The sequence below is a fragment of the Amblyomma mixtum genome, chromosome 1 (assembly GCF_055824585.1).
Source record: "Amblyomma mixtum isolate Tamu chromosome 1, ASM5582458v1, whole genome shotgun sequence".
Lineage (NCBI taxonomy): Eukaryota > Metazoa > Arthropoda > Arachnida > Ixodida > Ixodidae > Amblyomma > Amblyomma mixtum.
The window spans coordinates 277,032,268-277,053,578 of NC_143012.1; the positions used below are offsets into that span (position 1 = coordinate 277,032,268).

Here is a 21,311-nt window from a genome sequence, read left to right on the forward strand (position 1 = left end):
TAATAACATGTACACACACACGAGACGACAAAGAGGCGCAAGGTAAATAAGCGACATTTAGTACCGATCAGGTTCGTAAGCTTCCTGACTTTCCTAAGCATGTACCACTTATTCCCGCAGCAGGTGCTTTTTATGCACCTATAAACATTCCGAGCACAACACCAAACCCTGGCCAATGAATGCTCCACGAACGGTAAATATGCGCCATTTCAGTAGGGGCCATCAATGGCAGCAGTCTTGCTGAGCGTGTACGTACCAGGCCGCCGATGACTCTGTCCGCGGACAGGGAAGCGAACATGACCGGCGCCGCAGCAGCAGATCCGACGCCGCTGCATGGGAGGAGTGCGCCAGCACCACCGGCAGCAGCAGCGCGCGAGCAGCCGGGCGAGAGTCCGACTCGCTTCTCGGGCCTTGGCGTGAGCGGCAAATGTGGCGCAACGGAGCAGCCCTGTTTCCTCGTCCACTTCGAGGTCAGGGCTGTCGTCCCTCGGCGGCGGCTCCTCCTTGCCGCCCCAGCGACCGCGGCGGCGCTGCGTCGTCGTCGCAGCCGGCGTCGCCCCTTGAGATACCGGCTCCCTCGCCATGCATGAACGTCCAGCCGCAGTGACGGCTTCACGGTGCAGCGTCCCAGAAACCACCCGAGCTCGGCGCGTGCGCCGCTGAGCAGTTGTGCAAGTCACCAGCGGCGGCGGCCGTGCAATCGCCCTGCTCTGTGTACGCGCTACGCGGTAATTGCTCTACCCCTCGCGCGTGAACTGACGGGTGAGTGTGCGTGTAGTACAGCGCCCCACATACGCCTCATACACCAATATTTGAGGCGAAAAGCTGCTGGAGCGTTGTTCGCGGACGAAGCTGGCGAAATAGAAGAGCTCTTGATCGTTCCATAACCCCCTTTGTCATCAAAGCTGCCGGTTCTTTTTTAACAGCGATGATGTATTAGAAACTGTTTGCTGCAGGGTAAACGGTGCCGCCGTCGTAGTATGTCGTAACTGTAAACTTTCGCTTTCAGCTGCTTCACAATAAAACTTTCCCCAATTGGGCCTAAATTATAACCGACGTATCAGGTGAAGAGAGGACACTATCAAGTGTGTGTCGCTTGTGGCCATGTGATTGAACTCGACCTTGGAGAATGGGTGCACTGATGAGGGCGGGTGGTGAGGGTGCAAAGGATTGCCTTGACCACTTACCATCTATAATCCTGACTGGTGGCCGATCGACCCGTGCCCGGTCCATTCTGGGCATGAATGTGCTCAAGGCATGTGATCACATCAGTCATGCTGCCTTCGTTGATGTGCTACACTGGATTCACTTTCACAACCACATCTGCGCTTTTATTCACACCTTTCCCGTGAACTCGCCATCCGCATCAACATAGGCAATGTGGCTTCCTCTCGGCCACATCTCGGTGTACCACAAGGGTCAGCTATGCTAGCCCCATTACTTATCAGCTTTACCCTCTTATCCTTGGCATGGCGCTTAGTCGACATTGCTGACTTGCATGCAATAGTTTATGCGAATGGCATTACAGGCTGGTTCGTCCATCCATCTCTCCTGACTCGAGCCACAAGTATACAGTTCGCTGCGACAATTACAGGTGAATGGTGTTCTTTCGTGGTACTTATGCTGCCACATCAAAAGCCGGTTCTACTTCCCATCTTGAACGCGCGTGGCCGCCGTGTCTGTAACAGCACCCCTATTGGGCTTTATATGCGCGGAAACTGAATTCCAGTTGTCAGTTCACACCGAGTCCTCGGCCTTTACTTTGTATGATTCCAGTTCTACAAGCCCCTGGCTTCGCACAGCAAGCCATCAGACGTCCCAAATGCTGCATCTTATCTTCCGGATTTCTCACTATAGTCAGGGGTTACCACATCCAGCGCCGCCCGCCTCCTGATACGTCCTGTGCTACAGCCAATACTAATACAACAAGCCCAATTCCATCATACGACACGCATAAAGTGGGATCGCTAGGAACCTATCAACGCTAGGAACAGAAGATTGAAGGCAGGGAGAAGGAGGTGCCCCGCCAGAGGCGGTTGTTTCACTGGAAGACTGAAGCGTTATCTTCGCACCAGGGGTGCCCCGTCAGAGACGGTCTCAAGATGTGTTGACACGCAGGGATAAAAAAGGGAATAACTGAAGATTTATATACAAATATTTACAGAATATACAAGTTAGATACAACGGCAAAAAGACAAACAACCAAAAGACGGAACTGGCTAATACTAGGGGAGGCCCCTACTCGGCATAGCCGAAGATGCGTAGCATCTCACCTTAGCGCAGAACCCCGCTTCCGGCTCCGGGGCCTGGTTTTAAAGCCCTAAAGGCCCGGCCCACATTTGGTAGTTTCCAATCATGTTGCCCTCTTAACATGATTGGCTCTTCAGGGGCATGGCCAGCCCTCCGGCTTCTACAAGGTAAACCACCCTCTCTACCACAAAATAAAAATGAAAACAAACACAAATTCACATTCGTGCCAGCACGTGCGCGAATCGGTAACGCGAGGCGGGGGGACACCCGTAGTTCCCGGCGCGTTCGCGAGCAGCCGCGTTCCAAGAAAGGAGACGCTTCGCTTTGAGCACCCCTAGCCGCGTTCCGATGACCCCGCGTACACTACCGATCCCTTACAAATCGAGAAGAAGTACACGTTATTACGGGCTTCCCACGACTTACCCCGATTCACGCCTTCCAGGCCAAGGTAAAATTAAATACGCTTGACGAAATGACTCACCGGCGTCGCGAAGCTCGCTTCATAAAATGCCGCACTACCCATGAAGCCGCAGCTCTTGCAAAGTATATAGAAGACTACTCTGTGTCACGTGTCGTTTCCTGCCCGCCATGACTACCGCGGCTTTATCCACAAGTTACGGGCAATCGGCCTACGATTTGTTGGCTACATGTGTGAGTACAGTGTGGTGGCGGATGGTGCTGATTATCTTCGAGTGAAAACTCCCTCCAGCGATACGTGACATGCATCGACACTACTTTGAGCGAAGATCACTTGACTACGGTGATCTCTTCCCCTGCTATACTGAGAGAAATAACAGTATACTTATAGGCTTGCTCCCCTGTCTCGCCGTCGACACAGGTGGAGCTGTTGGCCTTCGGGACGCATTATGCATCCTCTGTCCACTCTTTTTGTCCTCTAGAAGCCACTTTGACATCCTCGCAGACTCCTTAGGATTCATCCATATTCTGCGACGAGTTCTGAACTCCGAGTTTTTGGGACAGTAAATTCAGGACATACTTGAAAATCCTTCCTCACGGTACGTGTACAATGGATCCGTCGAAATGAACACCCCCCTCCAAACTTTGGAGGACGGAGCAAGTTAGAACCCAACACTTCCACGCGTCCACTTCAGTCGGCCCACACCTCTCCGGAGACAATTAAGACTGCGCATAGAAAAAAGAATCAAAAAGAAAACATACGGTGCACCACGCGAGCACTTCTCCCACCGTGTAATGCTGACCTCCCTGGCGGTATTGCGCGCTGGGAAGAGGTCTCTCTTCGAAGGTTACGCCTCCGTGTCGCCCTCAACTAAGCGGTAACCTGGTCATGGCCAACACTGTACCATGCTCCGTTCGGAAACTCTTGCCCCTCCTGTCCCGATCCTGTCCGCGAGGCGGTCCATAGACACTTGCTCTGGACCTCAACCTCTCTGCATGACATCCGACCGAAGCACCTGTTCCGATGCAGACCGCCCCCCAGGTTGACGGCCCGATGTAGAAGACTGGATCTTGGGGCCGCACCACCGGGTATTGTTCGACTTTCTCCAGGAATCCGACGTTCATCTTTGTTTGTTAATAATACTTTATGCCAGAAGGCACACTGTCGTTACAAAAAAAAATCAACAAACCAAAAACTGTTCGCACAGTATATTTATAGCTTATATCTTGTGCTTTTCGGATGAACGTGCTTTCTTCCTTTTGTTTCAGCCTAAGAAGTGTTTGACTGTGCTGCGTTATTGTAACGAAGGTTAATTAACTGCTTCGCCGTTGCTTCTGCTGCTTGTGATGTAAGGACAGTGTCGTGTCAGTGGCCCAATCGAAGTATTTTCGTCTCTCCTTCTGCTTCGGCTCCGTGGCAATGCTGTACTGTGTTGTCTGAACCGAAGTAAACTCGAAACTCAAAAATATACATATTACGATGACGGTCTCCCGATCGCTTCGTTCCCCCCGCTGCGGTGTGGCCAGCGGGCGGGAAACTATGAAAACAATGGCGGCACCCGATAATAATGTGGCCGCCATGTAAACGATGAAAACAGCAACACGATGACGCCATGTGACTGGGAAAGATGTGGGATGCGTCCATCGTTGGGCGCGACAAGCCATAAAGGTGGTGATCGGTCGGCGCCATAGACGCAACGAACGGTCAGCGAATGTGCTTCGTTGCTGATGTCCAATAGACGATATGCGACACTATGGTTTGGCAAAGCCACGCCCGGAACTTACAGTTGCCATCATTGTTCGGCCGAGCTTGTGCATTGTTTTGCTATGCGTGTATTCCGAATACCGGTGAATCTGCCTCCAGGGAGGCGCTGGCCAGCTTCACCTCCCACTGGCCCAAGGCCGCATGAGGCGGGTAAAGGTGGTTGGGCTCTTGTGGACATGTCCATAGGTACCCGCCGCGGTGGCTCAGTGGTAAGGCGCCCGTCTTCCGAGCCGGAGTACCTGGTATACAAACCCGTCCGCGGCGGCCGCGTTTCGATGGTGGCGAAACGCAAAAGGCGCCCGTGTGCTCTGCGATGTCAGTGCACGTTAAAGATCCCTAGATGGTCGAAGTTATTCCGTAGCTCTCCACTACGGCACCTCTTTCTTCTTTCACTGCGACATTACTCTCCTTCCTCACGGCGCGGTTGAAGTGTCCACTGAGTAGTGAGACAGTCATTGTGCCATTTCCTTTCCTTAACCTTTCCTTTCGCGGCGCCGGCGCTAGCAGCTGATCTTGTCGCCAAGGCAGCAAGCTTCACCGCTTCATTTGCTTCACTCGAAGTTTGGCGCTGAAGATTGAAAGGTTGGTTGGTTTATGGGGTTTAACGTCCCAAAGCGACTAAGGCTATGAGACGCCGTAGCGGAGTGCTCCGGAAATTTCGACCACCTGGGTAGTGCGTCGGAAAGTCGAACTTGGTGCCGTTTTCGTTTTAAAGCTCGCATTTAGGCATCAGTTCAAGCGTCACGCCTTGTCATGACTGTTTAGTTTCAAAGTCGATGAAAATTCGCCCGGTAGCGTCGTGAGCGGTTGTTTTGTGCTGCGTGCATACATGCGTTGACATGGGGTAACTTCTCAGACACTGCAAACATTCGTGGCGCCGGCATTAGCAGCTGCGTGCACTGCAGTATATTCACACAGCACCGACGACCAGCTGAGTAATGCATTGCCTTTAACTCTGTGCAATGCACAACCGCTCTTTTCTACACTACCATTACAGGGCTCGGCGCAGCTGCAAGTGTTGATTTTCGCTAGCTTAAACGAGGCGGAAGGCGCTTGCGGAGCGGATATTGCCCTCTTATAGCAGTCGATATTTAGGAGAGGAAAGCAAGCGTATGCTTAAAATTTTGCAAGCAAAGCCGCAGTTTTTTTTCTGCTATTTTCTGTATTGTAGCGAGCTTCCCTGCTGCCATAAAAAACGCGCTTGACTAATAGAGCCCACAGCAGTTGCTGTATGTACTTGATGTGCCATATATGCAAGATGTATGTGCAGGTGCGAAGTTCGCATGTTTCAGTGGGTCCCGATGCTTAATTGTCTTGCTCCCAAAGCTGGACGAAGACGGAATGGCTTTGTCTCGGAGCAAGCTGTGGCTGCTTGTTACAACGACAATAAAATCTGACGTATTGGGCAGTTTTCACCCCACTGTCGCACTTGGTAACTTTGAGATATATCTCTCGGTCACAAAAAATTGCTCCATTAGCCATCTTGTGAACATGCTTGCATCGCGTCTATATCGACGGTAGGAAGTTCGCAAAGTTAAATACTCGCACATCAGTTTTATACATGGCGTTTTTTATATCAAAATGCCTTATTAACGAGCATAACAAGTAGGCGCGATCGCACTTTAAAGAAAAACAGTGCGCACCCCTGCTACTAAAAATAAACGAACACGAGAAAGAAGAGCTATAGAACTATAGTGATCACCGCATGGTTTTCCAGTGTACTGTATAGTACGCCATGGCTCGGGCGATCGAGGTTCGTAGCTGGAGTGTAATGGCGACGATTTGCTGCTAAATTAATGAAAACTCTCCTCTACGGCCGGTCCACATACATTAGCAACAGGGGCTTCCGACGGCTGAAAGAATTAGCTGAGGTTTAGCTCTGGTTAAACCGGACAAGTCGCGTAAGCAAGCAGCAACTGTTTTGCCCGAGGCGAACGCGCGTATTTATTCCCCGTTTCCCTCCCGCTTCCTCTCTCCTCTGTACACCAGATTTTTGAGCCTCTCCTGGGCGCGGCCATTTTGCACCGACTGGCGCGCCGCGGTGCGGGCGTTTCTTTGGGGACTGCGGGGCTGCGGCAGTTCCGCGGCCGCGCCTGCATATAGCCGCGCTTCGGGCGCTAAAAAAACATTGTCGAGCATACTTCCGCTGCGTGGCTGTGTTGCAGGAAGTATTTACGTTATCAAAGCGATAACATTGACGCGTTTTAATGACATTTAGTTTGACATTCAGGTTAATTGTGCCGGCGCTTAGAACGCGCTCGTGCTTAATCGAATTCCGTCTTGGTGCTCCACCGCAAAGAAACTTTTTATTCAATATCAAGAATTAGGTGTGCGGCTAGTATGCAGTTCCAATTCCCATGCACTCTTATTCCTTCCTGCCGGCCATAAAGCCCCCCCCCCCCCCCCCCTTCCACAAACGGCTTTCTTGTCGCCGCGCCAGTTTATCAACAAATTACCGCTGTGAGCTCAACTTAGTCGCAGCGCCAACAGAAAACAAATTTTGTCATGGTTTATGCAACCTTGTGCATAAAAACGTACTTTCGCTTAATTTATAAAAGCTTGAATAGATATGAGCAGCTAATCCAGCTTTCACTAATTCTGAGGTCCGAAGTCGCGTTATGTTATTCAGGAGCTCTCGCCGCGTGTGAGAGCGTTGCGTAGGCGTTTGGCTAAGTGTGGAAAATGTAATGAAATCGCGCATATTTTCCTATGAATAATGTAGATACCGCACCGCTGCGGTGGCTCAGTGGTTACGGCTCTCTGCTCTGGCCCAAAAGACGCGGGTTCGATCCCGGCCGCGGCGGCCGAATTTCGAAGGAGGCGAAATTCTAGAGGCCCGTGTACTGTGCGATGTCAGTGCACGTTAAAGAACCCCAGGTGGTCGAAATTTCCGGAGCCCTTCACTACGGCGTCCCTCATAGCCTGAGTCGCTTTGGAACGTAAAACCTTAATAAACCAAACCAAGCTAAGGTAGATACCAACAACAGAAAGATACTATAGATAAACCTTTACCCCCCAGATACCTCTGACATGTGTGCGGAAAAAGCAGCTGAAATCGGTAGCGGTCGTGCTTACAATCCTGTGCATGAAATGTTCTGAATGGGAACAAGAGCAAGCTCAGCGCAAGGATGCTGAACACGTACTGGTGATCGAAAACACGCGCTCCGTCGGGACAACCTTCAGTCTGCAGCTCGCCTATCCAGTTACTACTTCACTGAGTCAAGTCAATAGATCTACATTCTAATGCATAATATTATCATAGATGATATCGCACGTAAAAGGCGACAACAAACGACACGACAGCGCAGAAATCTGCTTCGAAGTGCCGGTTTCCAGTCCGTACACTACCTGGTCGACTACCCTCGGATGTCACGTTAACGAGTAACTGCGCACAAGATAACCGCAGCACTGTCTGGAAGAGGGCAAATGTGAGTAGTGACGCACAGCACACACCCTCATATGTTAGCTGATGGAGCACAAAACGGCAGAAGCGAACACGTAAACATGCGTTCTATGCGCGGCGCCGGCGCGACCCGCAGTCCCTCGGGCCGCGCGCGCCGACAGATGGCGACTGGCGTCGAGAGTAGGCGCGCGTCCGCAGCCTGCGTGCGAGGGTAAAGACAGGAGCGCGGCAGCGGCGGCGGCGCTGCGACGGTCCTGCCGCCTGGTGGAGCGCGGCTGAAGCGGTTGCTATGGCAACGGCGCTTCATCTGTTTGACCTCGGCCAACGCCGGGAGCTACTCAACGGTTCGAAACCTGGCGCAGTATTGCTTACGCAATAAATGAAAATCCCTTATCTATTTCGTCCTTCATGTGCACGTTGATATGTTGTCCGACAGACTACATATAAGCTCGGCCGAAGGGTTATTAAATTTACGGAATTCGCTCCTCGTTTTGATGTCGAGCAACAAAGAGTCAAGATAGAGTCAGGTTCATATTGTAATTTGAACACAGATCACCTGTCAAGATTTTTGAAAATGCGCAGAGAGCGGAAACTGCAAACGGGTCGGCGCGTTTACACATGATACATCGGATTGTATTTGCTGTTATTAATGCATTCGCACAGAAGCTGACAAGTTCCCTTATCCCACATGCATCGTAGTATCCTGGCACACTGTATGGCGTAGCTCAACAGTGCATCGGTACTTCATCTTTCGCAAGAAACGAAGCCTTCTTACTCTACACCGGGAAAAAGTTTGGTTTTTTCGAACGAACCAACATGGCGGGCCAGTTCTTTCAGTGCCAGCCGTCCTGTTAAAGGGCGACACCGACGTTCTTCCTCATCACATATTACTCAAACTTTCGAGATATGTTCTCTGCAGTACTTTGGTCCGATCTGCCATGTTTCTCAGCGGGGCGGTGTTTTGTTCTAGCGCAAATGAATTTTAAAATTTGCCCTTTCGTTCTTTCGTTGCCTGTATCGGGGAGATTTCTCTGGGCTATCTTGCATGCGTGACGTCGCTAGGCGCGCGGCCGTCGGTATTGCAGGGTGAAATTTCGGGCTGGGTTTTGGTCATTCCAAACAAATAACGACCCAAGCTATCACTTACAGTCGACAGTTTGGCCATTCAGTGTGCTCATGCGTGGGGATTCGCCCCGCTCCGTCTCCTTTGGTTTGCTTCTCCGCGGTGTTCTCCCTAGATAACTAACCAGGAAGGGCGGCTGGATCACAGTAACACGAGCGCCACGAACGGCGTGAGTGCTGCGCGCGCGCGGGAGACAGCTCTCGGTTTGGGAACTGGTCGCGTTCCCTAGCGTGCGCGAAACTTCGCTTGTAACCTTGCCGGTGAGTCGGACGACCTCAATTCCTTTTTATTTTCTAGCTGGCGTTATAGTTGTTGTAGTAATAAATGCCTTGCTTGTGTCAGCCAGAGTGTCGTTCCTTCGTAAACCTCAGAGAATGGTCCGCTGTGGTCGGAGTGCGCTCGGTAGCGCGCACAATCACGGGATAGGGTCTGGCGGTTTGGAGCTATCAGCCGCGGTTAAACAGAGAAAACGTATATATACCCCGTATTACAACCCCACACATGATAGGTTTTGTGACAATATCCGTGACGCCATAGGACGGTCTTCTGTGCCATCAGTGTGTTTCGGTAAAAGCAGGTTTCGGTTTTAAAAACCAGGAAATTTATTTTAGTTTCTTAATTCAATCTTAACCTTAATATCTTTAATTGTTATTTTTAATTGTACTTGGTATTGTGAAAAATGGCTTTTTGTACTCGAGCGAGGGGACTCTAAGGAATGCGATGTGATTATCAACTCAAAAGCTTCAAAAAACCTCCGGAGCTGGCCGTTACAGGAGTAGAGGCACCAAATTTTGTGTTTTCTCTCTGCTGGCCCGAAAGACGCGGGTTCGATCCCGGCCGCGGCGGCTGAATTTCCATGGAAGCGGAATTCTCGAGGCCCGTGAACTGTGCGATGCCAGTGCACGTTAAAGAACCCCAGGGGGTCGAAATTTCCGGAGCCCTTCACTACTGCGTCCTTCATAGTCTGAGCCGCATTGGGATGTTAAAACCCCTATAAACCTAAACCTGATCGTTATAAATGCGTAGCACATTAGAAAACAGGATTGTGCATTGCGGCAACAAGCGGTAAATAATTTCTAATTAGAATTTTTTTTCTTTCATGCCGGTCTTGTTTTGACATCAATAGCCAGGCGACGACTGCGACGTAAAAGACGCGTTCAGGTCACTTGAGACAGAAACTGAAATATGGTCGCTGCTTTGTTCGTTTGAATCCACATTTCTAGCTCTTAGGCAAGCCTTCCCAAGAGTAGAAATGACAAAATATGAGCAAGCAGCGATTATATCGCAGTTTTTGTATGCTTCACGTAACCTTATATCACAGCCTTATAGTACAGCCGAGACCTACCGGACACCAGCTGCGCACGCGAAGTGGCCCCGCTTGGCCGCGCCCCTACCGCTGCGCGTGCGCAGGCGGTCCACTGAGCACTGTACGTCATTTTTTAGACTGCTGCAAGTAATCTTGGGAACATATCCTACCCGTCTGAAAACGTCGTAACTGAATCTTCAAACAGTTTGTAAACGTTTGTAAAATGTTTTAGAAAGACATAGGTATAATAAATGGCTTGCAAGATATTTCCAGATACCTTTCAGACGTTCTGTAAATGTCCTCTAGTTCCGCTAATGCTGCGCCTGTTTGAGCTGCAAGATGTTTTTAGAGGACGTTTCCTAGCTGACTCAGAAATAACTTATACCATGTGTTTGGCGCATGATAGTCTGAGTTGCTTATGCGCCATAAAACCCAATACAATACAATACAATTCAGAAATAACTTGTAGACACCCACAGAAGTTCGTTAGACTGTTTCTAGTCGCCAAGATAAACAAAACGTCTAACAGACGTGTCAACTGGCCCCTGTGAGTGCTATTAAATGTTTATAAAACGTTTAGATAAGATATAGGTTGTTGGCTGCTTGCAAGAAACTTTTAGATGTCTTGATATACCTTGTAGCTATCTTCTAGCTCAGCTAGTGCTCTCAAAACATATGTCGCCTCACTAGCCAATAGTTCTTGAGTATATACTGCCTAATAAAGACTGCCAGTTGGCAGTCGTCCATGCAAACACACGAAACATCAATGAATACATACCCTGCAGTCACCTTATTCTACCAGGAAACCTTCACTCGTCTTTATATGCCCCACTTCGATGGCCTCTGTAATGTCTATGGGGAGAACTACCGATTTACAAAGTTATCGAAGGTATTTTCGGGTCTGTTAATTTATTCTTGGTGCGTTGGAATTAGTCTGGTTTAAATGCGACGTTCTGTTAGTTGAAAGTCTTGATTCCTACCAGATAAAAAATAAACTAAAAGATGAAAACTATTTTATAGGCACGCACACGCATTCTACTTAAAAAGGTAAAGTAGAAACGTCTTGTAGACGTCTATCAAAAATATGTCAATTTTTACCAAAAAACCGCTATTATATTTTTGTGTCTTTGAGATGCACTGTGCTCAGTGAGCGACTACGCAGTATACACTTTCTTAGACAGATCAGAATGAGTTGTCAAGACTTCGAATTGTACATGTATCCTGTCGTGTACTGTCATTCAAGCCCTTGTAGATATCTAGAATTTGTGTGTGAGATATTTGCTAGAAGTCTTGCAGAAAGTCTTGTAGCTCACAAATTGGGAGCTTCATATGATCTATATGTCTACAAGTGTTTCAAAATGCCTAGAAATGCCTTGTAATTATCTGTAACATGTCTTGCACATCTTTTCAAGGCATTTCATATAAACATTCAATAACTGACTGAGAGGTCAATTGAGACGTCTTGAAGCGGCTTGCTCATCTCTGCAAGACGCATTATATTTTTCTAGTAGATGGACTTGTGCTTAGTAAGCATCAGTGAACTTCTGTTGCCACACATGTTGCACAGGAATCGGGGACAGCGTGCATATCCGAGGCAATAAAATATCCCTGCCGAAGCAGTCATACATGCCTGTATGTGTTGATCACACCTGAATCGCACTTTTTTCTGTTGTCATATTTCCGATGGCCACGCGACTCTCAAGGTATTTCCTGTCTAAACGTAAATATTGCACTAGCTGCTGTGCAACTCAAACTCAAACCGTAAAACGTGTTGTGAAGAGGCCCTCCAGGCTTCTGAAGCAGATTGTCTTGAAGACAAATTGTATAAGCGGACTAGTAAAGCGTCTTGCGTAGATGCTGAAGGCGTAAAAATCCTTCCTAAGACAGCTTCGGACATTTGGCTAAAATGTCCTCTAGACAAGTACCGAATGCAATGTCTTGTAAATGTTGTTTGTAGCGCACGGTGTCTATGGCCATTACAGAATGTCAGGACATCTGCAAGATGTTCCGTGCTTAGTAGGGGTGAATTCCATATCGTGACTAATGTATATGCCATTGTCCAAAGCATCACTCCAAAGAAAAAAAAGCACGTGTCCAAAAAATTTGGTGTGTCCACCATAAACTCGCAGCTGTGATTTCACACCAACCGTTCAAGAGCGGCATTACCCGCAGTCGGTGGCTCATGGAAACAACACCTTGGCAAGCCGACGATTAATGCTCGCTCCACCTTCTAGCTGTTTGGCCATATGTCTCTTCATTCTTTGTCTTCTGTGGACCTTCTGGTACTTAGTGGGTGGACATCTGGACCACACCGTGACCGTACAATGGTAGGATACAACTTTTGTCGGCAGTGAAGCTCCGCCCACACTCAGCCTCTGCGCACAAAATTCCTCCATGAAGAAAAAGTAGTCCGCTGCTTAAACGTTTCTTGTTACCTAAACAAGAAGCTTATCACAAGAAAAAAAGTACAAGCTCTAGAATTTTGATACGCAGATTGTTTGATATAGTCAAACATTAAAAAGCTTATTTCGTTTACTGTTGCGACTGGCCAGGGAAGTAATATAAGACGCCGCGTACCGCGGCCCAGTGTTAGCAAATGCTGTGTTTTTAAGTTGTATCCTACTATAATCGCACCTTGAAAGGGGCAGGGATTTAAAAAAGGACAAAGTTGCCAGCTCTCGATGAATTTTGCGATTTATGCGACAAGCACAAATGCCCTAAACTTTTGTTTTACGCGCGCCAGTCCACCACTACTTGTTTTGTTTCTCGTGGTTTCCGCATGGAAGCGCCACGCGTCTCTAGGGGCTTTAGTTGGATGGGGTGGCTAGCTGCTCAGTCAATCCAATCCAATCCACCGTTTTGTCGCCGGCGTCTCTGTTGTGTGTTTTCAATCGAGTTTCTAGTCTGCTGGTCTACCGGCTCTTTCTTGTGCTCTGTAACTGAGTGAAAACGACCTCGTTCACGCTACATCATGGCTGGTGAGAATAACTGGGTTCCGCTGGAGAGCAATCCCGAGGTATGAAATGCATACTTTCCCTTCTAAGGTGTGTTGCGTGCTTCTTGTCAACGCGGTTCTAAGCGTTCCGTTTCTGTTTATTTCAGGTCATTACGAAGGTACGAAGTTGGGAAGCACAACGTTTGGTATTGTGACGGATTTAGGAAGTTGGAGGTTTAGACAGTTCAGCTACTCGTGCTAGTTTTTTTCTTTGGCCGCTTACCGAGTTTGCAAAGGCTTCGCTAACTCTAATCGATTCGCTGAAGCTTGGGCGGTTACCACTTTGCGCAGACTATTGATTTACAGTTACTTGTTGGTCGTCTGCGCTCTGCCTCGTTTGCAGTTTGCTCACAAGCTGGGACTACCGGCCAATTGGTGTTTCGTGGACGTCCTGGGACTTGACCCGGAGTTTCTGGCTATGGTGCCGTCGCCGGTGGCTGCCGTGTTGCTCCTTTTCCCTGTCAGCGGCAACGTAAGGCTCACCATGATTACCTTACACTACAACACGAACTGACCATGTACTACACTCTGCGCAGCCTTTAATGAAATGTCCCGTGTAGGGTGCCTCGATCCAGCGTACCGTAGTGCTGTGCCGACAGCAGCGCCGTAATATGTAGCTCAGCGAGCGGAAGTAGTAGTTTTGAGCAGAACATAGAGCGTTTTAGCGACGCCACGTGCGTCACACTATCCATGCACCGCATAGCTGAACGCACGAACGCTCGCGTTCTTCAAAAGCCACACGCGGCGTTCATCAGCGTCACTAAGCGGCGCTTGGAGCTCGGTAAGGAACGCTACGCCTCAGGCGCGCGTCTCTCATAGTGTGAAATGCTGAAAGCGACCAAAACGGACGAAGAGCTTTGAGCCAAAAATCCAAGGGGTTGCACCATTGCTTGGGCATTGTAGGTTGCCTCAAATGTACACATTGTGCGCACAAGTTTTAAGCTTTTGCGAGCCAGTGGAACACAGCACAGGTTACACGGTCAACAGCCTGTGGCTGAATAGAAGAATGCAAACACATCAGTCTCTCCTCTTCTACATGGCCTGATGAGATGCATCTGTCCATTGTGCATATATGCTACTGCTAAGCATCGCTGATGTTTTGCAGATTTTATTGCCAATAGATACCAAAGCATAACACCCAGTGAGCTGTTTATGTATATTACCAATTTGACCGCACGTGTTCTGTAAGTTTGTGCTGCTCAGTCGCAACTCACGCATATTACAATCCTTTCCACCCAGTCTAACCGGTGGACACTAATCCACCGGTCCTAGTCCGGGTCAACTTCAGGGTCCATTTTTCTCTTTTTCTTCACCTACATTACACTGCACTGGCATTGTCGAGATCTCATTTGTGCAGTGTTTATGAAATGCGCTGACACTAAGATGCACTAGTTTTGCCACAAATTTCAAGTTATTTGGTATTGAAATTGGCAACAGGCAAGTTGGGACAGATTCATCATCAACAGGAAGCTAATTCATGACCAGCTAGTAAGCTGCCAGGCACGGATGGGTCCAATATAGTTTTATCATGTACCTAATTGTTGCTGGTTAGAAAATGGCTTAAACAGTTTTTTTTGTAACAATGGTTGTGAAAAATAGGTGAAATGTGTGTCTGTCTGATACCGCACAAGCTGACTCGCTTATGATTTTTCTCCACATTGCAGAAAAAAAGCTCATTCTAAATTAAACTTCATCTCTCAAGTTGTTTGCAGCACAGCGGAAGGTAGAGGTCTCTTGTCCAGTCAGGGCCAAGGAAGACAACAAATCATCCCTGAAATATTTCAGCAGTTATTGAAAAGGTAGTTCAGGACAGTGTTTTGAAAGTACAGCAGATGCTTCGATCACTGGTTAAAGTAGTGGAGAAACTGCGCATAAACACAGCACTGTGGAAGCCTGCTGCTATGTGATGTGCCGCCATTCATAAACATGGCGTCCCGCCAAGACGGTTGGGTCTCCTGCTCTTAGCAGCTAGACACTGGTTTCCTTTCTTTCCCAGGGATGGAGTCACCATTCGCGGGTTGAGGGACACGGAGGAAACACTTTTCACAGCACACGCCATTCTGATTGGTTCAGCTCCCTGCAGTCTTCATTGTGCAGTGCTACAAACAACTTGTGAAATAATGTAGTAGAGACTTATGACAGAATGTTCAGCTTCAGTCCCTGTTAGTATGCTGAAAATGTCATTTTTAGGTATGGCCCAGAATGGTGCAGTGAGAAAATAGTGTAATGAATATTGTCACTGGTCATTAAAGGTGCAATGCTTTATCTTTGTTCCTTTCAGTATGAAAACTTTGTAAAACAGAGAAGCCATGAAATTGAAAGTGGCAGCCAAGCAGTTAGTGACAAGGTCTTCTTCATGAAGCAGACCATCAAGAATGCTTGTGGTGCAATGGCACTGCTCCATGCATTGGCTAACAGCTTGGATCAAGTTCCATTTGGAGGTGAGGATGATCACGTCTCCACATACTTCAGTGTCTGCAAGAACACATACTTCTACCACATTTCTGCAGACAGATAATTTAATCACGAAAAGTGACTTTCAAAATGTGCTCTTGAGTAGCCTTTCACAACAATTTCATAGGGTACTCTGATGTATCACTGAACGCCATGGCCCTTTAGTCCAGCAAACTCTCTTTGTGCGAGTGATCATTTGCCCCAGTGTTTGCCCAGCGAGTTGCATTTGTTGTGCAGGCACTAGGAAATACAGCTGAACCTCGTTATAACAAAGCTTAAAAAGCCCTATGATTTCTTCGCATATAACAGTTGCTTCATTATAGTAGTACGCAACTTTGGTTGCAACTGTTGCATGCCAATGGGCTTATCTGCCAGTGCATATACCAAGGCAACATAGTCGACATTCAGTATTCCACCAGTGTGCATTACGGAAGCCTTCAACGTGTGCACAGAGTCCACCACATGGCCGACATGAACACGAGCTGAACATGTCAGCCTTACCAATGCACACCTGTCTGCCGCAGCCTACATGGGCTTCAGAGCCTAGAAAACAGGCCTTGGATGAATCATCTCGCAGAGAACAAGGAGAGACCTATTCAGAATGCTTAGTGCTGTTTTTCTAAGTGCGAAAGCTACTACTGGCAACTGTAAAAGAGGGTGGTGACTGATAAATCGGGCATTTCTTCCAGTCACTAGAAGCCTGAATTAATGTGGTTTTACTGCCCATAATGTTTTTTTTTTGGTGGCAGTCATGCCAATTCATGGGTCTTAGTTTGTCTCTCATCTCGCATGACCACAAGCAGTATTCATTCCTGTGCACATCACATATTTTGAGTGTCGGGCTGAGTCAATCCAGTTTAGCTTATTTTGGCTTCAATGACCATACACTATTTAGAAAAGGATATTCAATTTGATATTGGAAGGCACTTTTTGTTTGTATTCATGTTCGATTTTGTATTCCGTGATCATTCTTTCAAAGTTAAACGCATAAACTGTCATTTATCGTCTTATGCCAATTCATTTATTCCCCGTACTATCACTGAATGAAATAGTTTGCCATCAGTCATCGCCACAGAAACTGACAATAAAAAATTCCAAGAGTTTCTTCGCTGTGATGGAAATGTGTAAATGTTTGCTGTTTTTGTTAGTGTTCAATTTTTCTTTGTGTGATTCCTTATGTTTTAATTAACGTTTTCTTGTTACACACACTTGTTAAAATGTATCGCGATTACTTATGATTGTACCCCCCCCCCTATATAATACCCTCTTCTGGAGGGCCTTTAGGGGTAACTTGAATAAATAATTAAATAGATGTGTATCAAAAACTTTTAATATTCGTACACCCCTACTAAAAATAAAAAAGCCCGACAAAATGCTGCATATGCAGGGTTGTCTTTGATCTTGTGAAATGCTGCCAGTATGTAGCATCTGAGTCCTGGTCTTGCAGGCTTCCGGTACATCTAGCAAATTATTTATTTATTTATTTATTTATTTATTTATTTATTTATTTATTTATTTACAAATACTGCTAATCCCAATTGGGATTGTGGCAGGAGGGCTTAGTAAGGTTAACAGAACGCGGTCAAGCATAATTGGAACATTCAAATGGTCAGCATGTTAAGAAAAACAAACGGTAAAACGAAAATACAACCGAGCTGTGATGAAAACAATCAAATAACGCATAAAATAAGGCTAATGTCGGTAGTATTATACAAAGAATAACAAAATGTTGAAACATTGCTAGTTGTTATAATACGCAGACAATAAGTAAACAGTAAATATTATAATCGTACACTGCAAAGGCATTAACACAGTATAGGTGTTTAGTTTAAGTAACACTGCATAGTTTGACAAAAAAAGCTTACACATAAAAAAACAAATAACCATGGGTATAATAGTAAACAGAACGCAAGCAACCAGGAATGAATAACTAATAACATGACATACTCTCAACTGCAATATTAAATTTTGTCAATGATGAACAGTTAGTAATAGATGGATCAAGGCTGTTCCATTCTCGAATTGCTAGTGGGAAAAAGGAATTTTTAAAGCAGTTAGTATGGAAATGATACTCACTTAATGTATGCGAATGTTTATGACGCGTTGATCTTGCTTCGGAAAGGGAAATATATTTAGTAGTGTCGAGTTTTAGATGTCGATTTATTAGTTGAAACATGAGTTTTAGTCGTGCGTCTTTGCACGGGTCTGCAATGATTTTATTCCTTCAATTTTCATTAATTCAGTAGGCGAATCGGTTATTTTATATTTGTGAAATATAAATCTGACTGCTTTTCTTTGAACGGCTTCAAGTTTGGTTATATCTTGATTAGTATAAGGAAACCAAACGACGTTAGCATATTCGAGAACAGATCTAACCAAAACATTGTAGGCTAAAAGCTTAGTTTGAAAAGGGGCTAATGTGAGGCGTCGTCTAAGAAAAAAGAGTCGTTTCAAAGCTGTTGAGGTGATTTTGTCCACGTGAGCGTTCCACCTGAGGTCATGGGTTATTAGTACGCCAAGATACTTATGTATCTTGGATCATACACCTTGGATATACACCTTGAATCCTAAAGCTTGTACAGCCCACTCTCGATAACTTGAACTCATAGTAATAAAAAATTTGGTGGAATTTTGCAGAGTTTGACTGAAGGGGCACTTTTTTAATGTGTGTGACGTTGATGGGGCCAGAGCTTCAGTTCAAATAATTAAAAGTTCAAATTAAGCGTATTAGAATTAACGAGAGGCAAGTGTGCAAAGCAGATACCAGCAGAAGGCAGATATTCATTCACCTATCGAATCTACAGCTCTAAGCAAGATGTTTCCTTAATCAGTATAATTAATAATTAATAATAATTAATAATCATAATAATACTTTATTTACATTATGTTTACACGATGCAGGAAGCCTGCAGAAAAAATGAGCAGTGGCTGAACGCGGTTAAACTAAGTTTGTTGAGTTATAGCTCAATTTTGCTTGGTTTGTCAAAGGACGAGACCATTGGCTTGCAGATGTTTTGCTTTTTTTCTTCATAGGCAGACTGTCACTTTATCTGCCGCTGAGTTTGCTGCTGTTCGCGTTGCTTGGCATGGGTGCACTGTGCGGGCACCAGCGCCATCTACTGAGAGGCACTGTTCGCTCTGGTCGATGTGAAAGGCATGCCATTGGCAAAACAATATTTTTGCTCCGTCATGCTTACACCGGTCGCCCTGAGCGGTCATTTTCTTGCTCCTTCATTCTTGTGATGTTTGCTTTGAGCGAAGGCCTGCCCTTGGCTGCGCTTGAAGGTGAAATTGACGGAACCAACTGTTCTCTGGGTTTCTACGTCAGGAATAGAGATTTCTTTAAACGCTGCCGAAAAGCCAGCTTGACAGGGCCACAGGCCCCCTTCATTGGCAAGCAAAACCTTGCAAGCCTGACCCAAAAGACGTGGGTACGATCCTGGCCGCAGCAGTCAAATTTCTATGGAGGCGAAATTTTAGAGTCCCGTGTACTGTGTGATGTCAGTGCACGTTAAAGAACCCCAGGTGGTCGAAATTTCCGGAGTCCTTCACTACGGCGTCCCTCATAGCCTGAGTCGCTTTGGGACGTTAAACCCCATAAACCATAAAACCTTGGCAAGCAAAACCTTCTTTGGTGGTTCGCATAAAGTCAACAAACAATGACATGAATAGCATTTCTGTCACAGCAACATCTTTTCACCTTGATGTGGGCTATGAAAAACATGATGAAGGATCCCAGGTTACTTTTACCATCTTGGGTTCTTAAGTATGCATTGACATTGCATGGCATATTGGCAGCACTGCATATAGCCCCATGATGTGTGGCCACTTGGTTGGAATTCATTCTTGCTTAGTCGCAGGTTGGTTGACCTACTGAGGCACCACGCGGGTCCGGGCAGTGCTATATTTATTAACTTCCTGTGAAAAGTGACAGTCACCACATCACTGTAAAATGTCCGGGATATGCTTACGTTTTTCTTATTTTATTTTTAGACGACAGCCTGTTCAAGAAATTCCTGGACGCTACTACAGCTATGAACCCTGATGAGAGAGGAACCTATTTAGAGCAGTGTAAGGTAGGTGTCTGCACTCTTTAGCAACAGCTTGCATTTTTCAGTGGTTGGGAGCAGTCCCGTGGTGCTGCCAAAGCGACCGGCAACAGCATGCGTTTATTCTGTTTTAGGGCCCATTCACACTTACGAGTCATAGAGCTTGTGCAACTGCTTTTGGCAGAAAAGCGACTGTCGCAAACGGTCGCATTGGTCAAAAAGTGACCGTCGCAGGCAAGTAAGTCACCAATCAGCGAGCGAGCCGAGCTTTCCGCTACACCGCCACCCAAGGCCGTGACGGGCGACGAACTGCACTGCTACCTGGCTGCCAAAGCCGTCGCTAAGCATAACCGTTTCACATTGATGCCGCAGCTGTGGGCACTTCTGAGCTGGCCAGTAGTGTAATAAAGGTGCTACTATTGGCAATATTTTATGGTGAACCTCATCTCATAATAAAATAAAGATATGCTCGACATATGCAATACCTTCAGCACCGGAGCTAGCAGATGACAGGCAAGCCACACTAGGCAGTAGCAAATGTGGCTATGGGAAGAAATGCGCTTGTATCACAGGTATCCCTTCTACCAGCAACTCGGCATTGGCCAGTGATCTTCAAAAATTATTCATTTTGGACATTCCTCTATTCCAGGGCTTGGTTTGAATGCGAACAAATAATAATAGCACATTTTTCTGATGCTGGCGGCCTGGATACAGGCTGGCCCTGAGGATCGCGCCCCTGTCATCATGACACTTGTACGGCTGTGGTGCATATCAAAACCGCCATGACATCCTCTTCTTCCCCCAGGTCATAGTACATTGCGAATAGCACTTTAGAGGACCGAGCACGAGTGCAGAAGACGCGGCCAAAGCAGACAAAACTCGAAAGTGCGCTAACAACGTCATTTCCGAGAGTTTTTGCTTCAAACATGAATCTAGTGAGAAGACGACCCACAGGTCGCGCTTGCAAGTGTGAACAACAGTTTTGTCGAGCTGTACCTGGTCACAAGCGACTGCTGGTCGCATGCCCTTTGCAACTCGCAAGTTTGAATGGGCCCTTATACAGTGGTAGTTTTTAACAATTGCAGATTTTTATTTTAAAAAGTGTGATAGAAATGCCAGTGCAATTTGCGCAAGTGGATTGTACAGCATGACAAACATTGTGCCTGATTTGGATCAGCAATTGGACAATTAATAAGATAAAATTAATGAATCAACTTTATTATTTTAGGGAGCAAGGTCGTATTGCAAAACTAAACGGCATCAACATGGAAAGAGTGCCCAGTTTCTAAATTTTCCTAATCGGCAATGTGGTCGAATCCTAATGCAATGTGTTCCTAATCGGTTCGAATTTTCTTACGACAAAGATATGTGTTTCAACGCTCATTCAGCTGGCTTTCCTGCATTGCATATTTGTAAAATATTGCCGCTGTGTGTGGTACTGTCACCAAAATCAAGTGAATTTCTGCTACATCATCAAATGCACAAGACATCTGTATTTGATGCATAAGAGATGCAAGCAATGCCATTTTATGATATTTAATGTGGGAAA

At 46.6% G+C, this 21,311-nt stretch overlaps 2 protein-coding genes across 3 annotated transcripts in view; one reads left to right on the plus strand and one right to left on the minus strand.

Moving 5' to 3' along the window:
- LOC149371804 (retinol dehydrogenase 5-like) overlaps positions 1-423 on the minus strand; it is a 33,360-nt gene extending 32,937 nt beyond the window's left edge. Inside the window, exon 1 of the mRNA XM_089566089.1 lies at positions 257-423. Coding sequence (XP_089422215.1) covers positions 257-298 — 42 coding nt within the window. The 5' untranslated portion in view covers positions 299-423. The remainder of the gene's footprint in view (positions 1-256) is intronic.
- A 12,699-nt stretch (positions 424-13,122) lies between these two features.
- Uch (Ubiquitin carboxyl-terminal hydrolase) overlaps positions 13,123-21,311 on the plus strand; it is a 100,836-nt gene continuing 92,647 nt past the window's right edge. The window contains exons 1-5 of one of the 2 annotated variants that reach the window (XM_089566090.1): positions 13,123-13,280; positions 13,367-13,378; positions 13,603-13,731; positions 15,541-15,700; positions 19,707-19,789. In XM_089566090.1, coding sequence (XP_089422216.1) covers positions 13,236-13,280; positions 13,367-13,378; positions 13,603-13,731; positions 15,541-15,700; positions 19,707-19,789 — 429 coding nt within the window. In that variant the 5' untranslated portion in view covers positions 13,123-13,235. The remainder of the gene's footprint in view (positions 13,281-13,366; positions 13,379-13,602; positions 13,732-15,540; positions 15,701-19,706; positions 19,790-21,311) is intronic. The other variant, XM_089566091.1, reaches the window with a different exon arrangement.